This window comes from Pinus tabuliformis, chromosome 9 (genome assembly GCF_031772625.1).
Source record: "Pinus tabuliformis cultivar Carrire ecotype Pingquan chromosome 9, CPIR1, whole genome shotgun sequence".
In the NCBI taxonomy this organism is placed as follows: domain Eukaryota; kingdom Viridiplantae; phylum Streptophyta; class Pinopsida; order Pinales; family Pinaceae; genus Pinus; species Pinus tabuliformis.
Genome location: NC_142307.1, coordinates 1636616234 through 1636626854, shown reverse-complemented (window position 1 = coordinate 1636626854; position 10621 = coordinate 1636616234). Strand labels below are relative to the sequence as shown.

The 10621-nt window shown below is 34.4% G+C and overlaps 1 protein-coding gene across 1 annotated transcript; it reads left to right on the top strand.

Moving 5' to 3' along the window:
* The first annotated feature begins 9860 nt into the window (after nt 1-9860).
* On the top strand, nt 9861-10372 carry LOC149155119 (dirigent protein 11-like). Its single transcript, XM_089444321.1, has one exon. It carries the CDS (start codon nt 9935-9937, stop codon nt 10370-10372), a length of 438 nt encoding a protein of 145 aa, XP_089300447.1. The 5' UTR covers nt 9861-9934.
* The last annotated feature ends 249 nt before the right edge of the window (nt 10373-10621 follow it).

Below are 10621 nucleotides of genomic sequence, written 5' to 3'. Positions count from 1 at the left end.
AATGAAAGCAACATACATTGCAAACATTCAAAGAAAGGTCTTAAAATATTTATGAAATATGCATGAAAGCGTCTTGGCTCAACGAGCTTTTGAGTTAAGTAAAATTTCCAAGATATATCAAGATAGTGAACAACACTAGCCCCAATAGTGGGGCATAGAGAAGTCACTCGCTCCTCCAAAACAACTATCTCCCTCTCCAATGCCTAGTAGGAGAAGCAAATGTGAAAGGTCCTTTACATGAGTAATGAGGGTGTATATATGTCAAATGGGGTGATCATTCACATCCCTTGTGACTCTTCGACTACACTCATTACTATTTGACTTCTCAATGACCTTTCAACTTCCTACATAATTTTTCCATATTACACGGATGAATCTTAGACTTCCACTTTACAATACATTTCTTCGATATTGAATCTACATAATCCATAAATGATGTGGCAAATGATGAGTTATGATAGGACATGGCATGCCACTAATGACATAGGGTACATGATGATGTAGTAGTGCCAAGTTGTCCTTCTTACTGCTTCTTTCTTTCTGTCTTCAATAAGAGATGTATCCAATACTTCATCTTCATAAGGGATATGCTTTGCTCTTCATATCCACCCTCAAAATGGTTGTGAATGAGATAGAGTCTTCATGTGGTCCTAACCTTTGGTCTTCTATTGTAATCTAGTGTTCCTTTGTATTCTTGCCTCATGTTCATGTTATTTCCTCAACTGCATAAGTGTCTTCTAGCATGGTATCCTTATCCATCTCCTTCACCATCATCTTGTCATGATATAATAGGGATAGAGTGAGACCCTAGTGATGATATGAGGTTTTGGCGCTGACACAAATGATGGAGATTTTAAGCGACTGTGAACCACTCATGATAAGATGACATCAGTCTGATAAACTCCTAGCCCGAGATGCTTCATGAAATCACTTGTTAGGGCTCAAAATAGTGATTTATTGAGAAAATGACTTAGGGATTGTGCGGTTCGAGAGGCCAAGGTCTTAGACTGAGGATTGAGATTGTGCAATCCATAGTTTAGGATGGCCTCGGTAAAAGGATTACATAATTGAGGGACTCAAGGAATCAGGCTGGAGGCTTAAGCCTTACGACTATGAAATGCATAGTTATGGAGGCTTTGGCAGAGCGATTGTGTATTTGAGGGACTCAAGGACTCAGGCTTGAGACTACACAATCTCTAGCTCCCAAGGCCTGCGACTAAGTGATTGTGTAGTTGGGTAACTTAGGATTTCAAGCTTGAGGGTTGAAGCTTCCCAATGTGCAGTTCAAATAGGAGAACAAGCTGGAAGATTTCACAATTGCGGGGTTCAAGGGATTGAGGGTGATGCTTGAGGTTTGAATTTTCCCAGTGCATAGTTCTAGAGGGAGAACAATCTTAAGGATTGTGTTGTTGCGCAGCTCAAGGTGTCAGGCTTGACACTATGCAGTGTATAGTTAAGGTTGACTAGGAGAAATAAATTGTTTAGTTATGGTGCTCAAGGGTGAAAGCTAGGCACTGTGACTACGTAATGTATAGTTCCAAGAGGTAAGGTCAAGTCTTGAGGGTTAATACTTCTTAATTTATAGTTCATGAAGGATGAGTGAGTTCAAGCTTCCCAGGAGTTAAATTTCCTAGATGAGGTTAAGTGTGGAATCACTGAGCCAAAGTGAACGAGGGAAAAAATTGAGAATGATCACACATTTAAGACATAAAATTGATTACTCAGAATACACGAACAACATACTTCCCTCAATGCGATAGCATTGTGACAACTTTCCCCAAGTGTTACGCTAAAGGTACACTTTGCAATGACAATGATGACACTTATGTGACATTGGATAAAACTAGAGAAATGAGTCTAAAGCATGACTACATGACTAGAGGGACTCATTTACACCAAATTTACCCTTTTAAACAAGCGAAAACTCCACTTTACGTGATAAGGGACACGTCTCATGCTAAAAGATGACATTTACTATATAAAGAGAAAAGTGTGAATGACACTTGAGATATGTGAATGATGGTAGAAACAACATATGCAAGATCCAACATAAATGAAAAGGACACTAATTACGATGAATGAAAGTGAAGGCGACAATCGAAAGCATGAAAGAGACACTCACGGAAGTGAAGGCACATAAAAGCGAAAGTCCAGAAAGCTCACCAAAACAAAAGAAAAATCACAACCAAAAGGGAAATACTATCAATGAAATCATGCATTGACTGTCAACATGGTTCGATCATTGCACAAACATATTCTTGATGGACTTTTCTGTGATTGTACAAGATTACGTAAAACAATGTTCTCATAAACTTGTTGCAGACTAAGGATATGTGAGTAGGTGACTTCTAATCTTATAATCCAAGAGGGAGACCAAAGACATAAAAAGCCATAAACCGACCAAGAAGGAAAGGAAAAGTTCGATTTGTCATTTAATGAGGAGATTAACAACACCATAAAGATTTCTTGAATAAAATTTTCCTTGATATGAACACAAAGCCTCTCATGTTAATAAGACTCTTGAGATTCCCCCCCTTAAACCTTTGCATCATCGTTGTTACATGGTATATGATCTAACACATGACCTATCATGTGGTAACTAACCTGACCTCTATTTTCTTCGTGGCCTATCATAAACCCCACAATACATCTCCACTTTTATTTTGTTTATATTAAATTATTACATCTCATTTTATAAGACTAATAAATTAAATTGACAAAATATATGATTATCATTATTATTATAATAATAAATTATTATAAGGAATACGGGGTAGAATAACTAGTCATTGTTGTGTTATGAAGTACTATGTAAACCATCAAGTTCAAGGTTCAAATCCATGTGAGTCAATCCAACCAATTTTTTTTATTTAACATAAATTTATTTATATAATAACTAGCTTAGATTGATCACAACTCAGGATCTATCAAGCATTGAGAGGGATGAAATCTCTGAAGGTGTAAACCCCTTTTTTGAGTGTAAAACTTGAGGAAATGTTTTCACCCAGAGATATGTGATTCCTCTTGTTGTGTCATTGATTAATAGTTCAAATGGACATGTAATTATGTTCATTAAAATATGAAGAGAGATTACATTCTGCATATACACATTTATAGCGTATTCATATATATTTTCTTCCTGTGGTGAGAGAAAATGCTATCATGTGTAAGATTAATTAGCATGAAGACCTATAGATTATAGGCACAAATAAATACATAACAAATTTATCCACAAAACTATAAATCACCATTTGGATAATGGTATAATATAGCTTGTACCTAAGAAATCAGGCTAAGATTGGAAGCTTCTCACAAAAACCCCTGGGAGAAAAAAACTCCATAACTGTAAAAGTAAACATCCCAATTCTGTCAGGAGATACTAACACCTATATATATATATATATATATATATATATATATATATATATATATATATATATATATATATATATATATATATATATATATATATATGCATCTGAAAATTTTTGATGTCTAAAATGGGCCTTGTAACGAATATTATAAAATAATGGAAATAATAAAATAATATTAGATTACATCATCAAATTTTAGAGGGAAAAAAGAAAAAAATAAGTTTTCAACATGTATTTTCAACTTATGGTTTTACTCAAATTTCGAGCATGAGCACTCATTTGATGTAAAATATAATTCCTCATCCAATGAGTACCCATGTTGCATACTTTCAATGGACTCTACTACATGAAGAATGAGAAATACATGAAAAGCATGATTGCAATCACATTTTTTTTTATGTATTTCTCATTTTTCTTCTAGTAGGGTCCACTGAAAGTATGTAACATTCGAACTCCTTGGATAATCAATAATTTTTTTCATCTAATGAGTGCTCATGCTCGAAATTTGAGTGAAAACATAGGAAGATAAGTTGAAAATACGAGTTGAAAAAGTAGTTTTTCTTATTTATTAATTTTTATATTTTTTACTTTTTTACTCCAAAAATGGTGAATCGTCCCCCATGTTGACATCATCATCTTGAATCTTATTGTTTCTTATAAAGTTGATATTGGTTGTAGATTTTTCTTTTGAGGCCCATTTTAGACCTCAAAATTTCTCCAACGGATATTCTAGTTGTCACTGAAACCATTTTATTTGGGTGATCATTCATGGCCCAAAGGAAAATTACAGATAAGCCTTGTTGCCTTTAAATAGGTTATATTACATAATAATACCATTGGAAAAACCATGAGTTGTTAAAATGTAGATTGCAAAAAATGCCACCGATAAATTGACTCTCTTACATCAGTTTTACTTGGACTACAGTAACAATATATATTCATGGCCCAAAGGAAAATCACATATAAGCCTTCTTGCATTCAAATAGGTGATATTACATAATAATATCAATGGAAAAACCATGAGTTGTCAAAACATGGAGGCCAAAAGCTGCCAATGGTAAATTGACTATATGACCTCAATTTTACTTCGACTAAAGTAACAATATATATAAGAATTAGTTTGTTACTCTTTTTTAATTTTAATTTTAATAATCTTATAAGCTTATATATAAAATAAATAGTCAATATTAGAGAAGAATACCATAGGAAAACCATGGGTTCTCAAAACGCAGAGTCTGAAAAATGTTGGTAATTTGACTGAGTCAGAATGTTTACATAAAATTAAAACATCTCTTCCATATTGGGCTATAGAGTACCTCTCAACCTGATAAAATAAAATTAAAAATAATAAATAAAAATAAAAATTATAATAAATCATCAAACATTCTAAAAATTCCAATTCATAATGTATTTGAATTTTTACAATTAAAAGAAAATGGACATTTATCAAATCCAAAATTAAAATATTTCTATATTAATAATTACAATCAGTTCATACTTATAGCACACCTGTATTCAAGTTTGTCGTTTGAAAATTGAGATTGTAAAATCTTTGAACCCATATAAAAGAGTAGAATAAACTTTTCAGTTCAATGGGAACTTTAAAAAACTAGTTTTAAAGAACTTTTGACATAGTGTCCCATGCATTTCAAGGAGCTTTAGAGGGAGCTTATAGATATTTTCATAATGATCCATGAGAATCAATTAGAAGACACTCAATAATACTAAAAATAATCGTAAAGTATCCGAGGAGATATTTATTAGATCTGATACATTTATGAGCACACAATAGGGTCTGATTGTTACAGTAATGAGATAGGCACAATAGATAATGACAAAAACCAATCAAAACTAGATAATAATGACACATAAGTTGGTATAATTCACAACTCACACTTACATTTGGAAGCAACACTCTCTTAAACAATGCATTGGTGTTTTCCTAATTTTTTCACAAGACGAAGGGGTTATTTTTCTGCATATCCCACCTCATGAGCTGCCAAAAAGTGGATGAAAACGAAAACCAATATTCCTTTGATTTATTTTAATCTCTTTCATTAATTGGATGGAAATTACAAGTGTGATGACATACCTTATAATACTCGCATACCTTATAATACTCGCATATTGATGAAGGTTGGAGAGCACTCTAGCAGTTGTAGATCCCACTCACACTTAGATAACTCATTCTAGCTCCTTCATCCAAAAACACCTACACACACGAACAAATGAATAGATAAAATGGATTTTCCTATTTAGAAAGGAAAGTTAGGTTTAAAAATGATCTAATCATAACAATATACTATAATCTCATAATAGTAAATGATGTAGAGAGAGGAATAAAATTGACATTCCATGTAAAATAACAATACAATAGTGGAAATATACCTTTAGGTTTAAACTACTCTCCTATAATCCCTTTACATTTTTCCTCCCTTGACTTGCTCACAAATTTGGATCATTCATAAAGTAGGAGAAGACCTTTTCATAACAACCCCAAGAAAAAAGTCCATGTAATAAAGTTAATAAAAGAAAAATAACAACCAAGGTCATGGGACACTTATTCCCAGATGGATGTTGGACAAAACATCCCAGTGCAAGTGTTCATTTGCTTTATTATGGCTAAGGAATTTGGAAAAGGAAATGAAAAAGTCTTTGAAAAGGCAAAGAGGTATTAATTGGCATTTTATTTATGAAAATTATGGAAAATAGGAGAAAAGGAAGATGAAAGGTCACAGGTTTTCATGTAAGGAGGAAAATGGAGGAAAAATAATGGAAAATGAAGAAATAGAGGCCTCTTTAATAAAAAGGCTACTGAGCATCAGTTTACAACCTTTTGTTAGTTCATTTTTGGATCTCTCTCTCTATTCTCTCTACTCTATCATACTCTTGCAAACTCAAATAATAATTGGAGCACTCTACCATTGGAGGAAGGAAGGACAAGAAAGAAAAGGGAAGCAAAGATCAAGCATGGGTTGAATCAAGAAGCTACAACAAGATTACGTGCAGGTATCGAGTTGCATGTATGATTTCCTTACTAGTTTTGACATGTATGGTACATGTGATGAGCCTCAGTGTTGCAACAACAGTGTTGCAACTCCCAAGGCTACCAACATTACTTTACTAACTCGAGGTTTTGTACAAACTTAGAGGTGACAATTCTATATAAATAGTAGATGCATCATTCTACTCATACCACCCTCAACTAGGTGGCTTCATGATATTATAAATGTATACAAAATTGATTTTAATATAATATTTGTAATTTTATTATACTTAAAAATTTTATTTATAAAAATAATATTCAAAAAAGCATTTTGGGATTCATAGTATATCAAAAATTTATACAGGTGGAGTGGGCCTAATAGTTAAGAGCATGTGTTTCTTCTTGAGAGGTCATAGATTCAAAACGAAAGAAAGTAGAGTATATAGTCTCATACACCAATATAATATTTGCCTTAGTCATGACACTTCACAAAAACTAACTAACCTATTATAAAAGCACTTCACAAAATCTAGCTAACCTATCCTAAAAACTATAAAAATTAAACAATATTAATTAGGGAATAAAAATACCTATATGAATTTACTATTCACAAAAACATAAAAGAATACAAGCTTTAATAATAACTCTAACAAACTTAAATAGGAAACAATTATAACTTTTTGTTATAACCTAATTCCTTCCTTGATCATAAAAGTTTGCTTCAAGGTATTCGTTCACTGATCATAAAAGTTTGCTCCAGCACTTTGTGAATACAAATCTTCATTTGTACCCTCTCGGACTACGTCCTAGTGTGAACTAAATCTCGATATTGTACCTTAAGCCGCAGTTTGACTGGACGATATCAGACTACCAGGGGTTAAATTTGACGGGTGACCTTACCCGTCAAGGAATTTTTTTATGACGTTTTTATTTTTAAACTGCCCATCATATGACTTTTAAAATTTATTTGTACAAGTTTCATCTAATTTCAAATTGTACAATAAAAGAACAATAGTTGTGAAATAATTTTCAAACCAAAAACATAATGTGCATGATTTCTCGGTTGGATACAACGACCTTTTTGGTGGCTCCCAGCCTTTCCCAACAACCGACTTTGCAGACAAAAAGTTGTGTTCAACCTCATTTCGGACAAAACCCAACAGTCTAATGCTATTTACTGCACAAACCGCTGTTGAAAGTGCAATCCAATTTTTTACAACAAATACAAAACAAAGCTCAATTTTTTACATAACCCACTACTGAGAATTCAGCTGGTTTAATATCCCAAAACATATCTTGAAGATCTAATGTCAACACAAAAAGAAAACGGGACTCCAGGTAATCCGTCTCGAATTCGTTTACAGTTTAGTTTTATTAGATACGTTAGTACATCTAACATCTCTTGTCGTTGTAGACTGTAGTATAGTGATGACTCGATGAGTATTCCCGCCTATCACGCGGCCCGCGGGTGACCCGGGTTCGATCCCCGACAACGGCGAGTTTTGATTTCCAATTTCTTCACGGAAATCAATTGCAAACGGCGTGTTTTGTTTTCCAATTTGCTCGCGGTAATCAATTGCAAAATAACTAATATTTAGTATTTGGTTTTCCAATTTCAAAATTAATTATTCAGTTTTTACCACATTTTCTTGCTTCAACTTACATCAGCCAATATTAATATGGTGTTGTAAGACTTAACAGAAGGCATTCGAAATCAAACGAGTCCAAAACCACAACAGACATGATCTTGATCGAATATGGAAGCAACATGTCGAGTCAATAATATTCACGGGAATCAAAGAAAATAAGCCCATCACGGATTTTGCCATCATTGTGATTTTAACTAATTCAGAAATGGAGGAAGGCAGCATTACTAAAACCATTGCAATTCAAAAATGAAAGAAATATACTAGCAAAACGAAAGTAATCTTATAGGGATATTTGTAATAATAGTTAAAAAATATTCTATACATTAAAGTTAAATTCAACTATGTAAAACAGTGTTGCTCATATTTTCACAAAAAATCTGAACATCAAATAGATATTTTGGGAACATCAAATGATAATGGGTAGGAACTAGGAAGTAGTGAAAGAGGGATTTTGCGAAACAGTGAACCAAAGTAATAAACCATCCTTAAAATTACTGCGTACCTTTTGGCTGTTGAAGAGCGTCTTCAAAAGAAGAGTTTTTCCGGATCCACCCTTGCCAACAACGCCAATGCTCTTCGCCTTGGGTTCAATGACAGAAGTTGAATCATAATCTCCACCACTATCTAACGTCAATACCCTGATCCGTCTATCAACTTTGATTCTATACTAAGGCTTTGAATTCCTTGAGCTTTGCAAAATATAAAGAGTGGACTTAGCAGTGTTCCTAATATTCTACGGGAGTTAATTAGCCATTTTAAAACATATATAACACTATTAAATTCGAAATCTATATGTATTGGAACTATATTTTAAACCATATTCTACGTTTGGACATATGCAACATTCTGAATTCATTTAGGTCTTGTTGTCCATAGGCGGAATTCTGAACAATAAACTCCCCTCCTCTAATGTGCAACATCAAAGCGAAGATTTAGTTCAATTGCATCTGATAAACATACCTGTTGCTGAAGAGCCTAAATATGCGAAACGCAGCAATAAACAGGATCCTGGAGCCGACCCCCTGTCTCATACAATACGCTAACTACTGCATCATATAGTTCTTGAACAGGCAGTTGCATCAACAGGTTAGAGAAGTTGCTCGCTCCGAAGACCTTATGTATAGCACCAAACTGGTGTGCGCCCATTTAGTCAGAGCATAAGTAAGGAGCCAATACACAGCCTTTCACACACTTTCTCCTCAGAAACTTGCATGCTCCGCAAGGTGCCCCTCCGCCTTCCATATTGATACTGTACTGCCGAGCCTTCGGGTTTCGGGGAAGGGATTCGAGCGGGAGTAAATAATCAGAAATAAGCACAGCCTGCAGAGGGCGTGACCGGAAGCGGCATAAGCAGGACTCCGAATGTGAATTGAATGCTAATTTGATAACTGGTAAGCGGTAAACCCGAAGGGCAGAATGTGTTAAATGTTAATTGAATGCAAAATCTGCATCCTGATCTGATCACTGTCACACGGCGGTACACCATATTAAAAATGCGATAGGTTAAATATATATAAAGAAAAATTATAAAAAAAAAATTAAAACTTTTAATTTTTATACATGCCCGTCAATATGACGGTTTTGAAAATGGATGGCAAGTTCGGCATGACGTGGAGGTTCAAAAATAAAACGTATTTTACTGGTAAAAATGCAAAATACGTCCATACGGGCGTCAAATTTAACCCCTGCCGACTACGTCCTAGTGTGAACTAAATCTCGATATTGTACCTTAAGCCGCATGACTGGACGATATCATGCATGAGTACATATAATAATGAGTACATATTTGACAAGGATGTCCACGTTGAGCCGCGAAGCCTTCTGGATAATCCCCAAACAATGTGTCCTTTGTCGTTTCTAGTCAGTGGCCACTATTTTATCAGAAGCCCTGCAAAATTTTATAACGCAAATCCACGACGTGCCAAATGATCAGTACTTGTAACAGCTTCCATTCGTGTTCCATGGGTTGTAGGGTTTTGTTTCCCGCTATGGCCACGGCCACCCTCGTCATTGTCCTCCTGCACGCTGCTGCGGGTGAAAGTGAGACGAATTTAGTGTTTTACATGCACGATAATGTAAGCGGAAACAATGTGACGGCCTTTACCGTTGCAGGATTGAACGGCACCTCTTCAGACCCGGGCAAATATGGAACCATAGTAGTTAACTGCGACGCTGCCACAAAAGGAGTACAAGTCACCGGAACCGCCGATCCCGACAATATTGTGGGTCGAATTCAAGGAACGTATGTGAACACAAACCTTGTTACTGGCCTTGATTTTCTTATGCTTTTCACCGTAATCTTCGAGGATATGGAGTACAGAGGCAGCACGCTGGAGTTCCACGGAACCGACAAGTTCCTGTAGTAAACATGTCTTTTGTCTTTCGAATTAATCACATCAGTATTATTTGGTCGACATTTCGAAAAAGCTGAAGAGGAACCACATTAAGATGTGATTAATAAGAAATACATATTTAGTATATTATGGATCACAAAAATCTAAGATCTAATATAAAAAATAAGTAATACATAAAAGAAATTATGAAAACAATGAATTGAAGTTTTATATATATATATATATATATATATCAAATTATGAACATTTTATTTTTTA

Excerpts from the sequence above, each read along its gene's own strand:
- LOC149155119 (XM_089444321.1), top strand. The coding sequence starts at position 9,935 with ATGATCAGTACTTGTAACAGCTTCCATTCGTGTTCCATGGGTTGTAGG.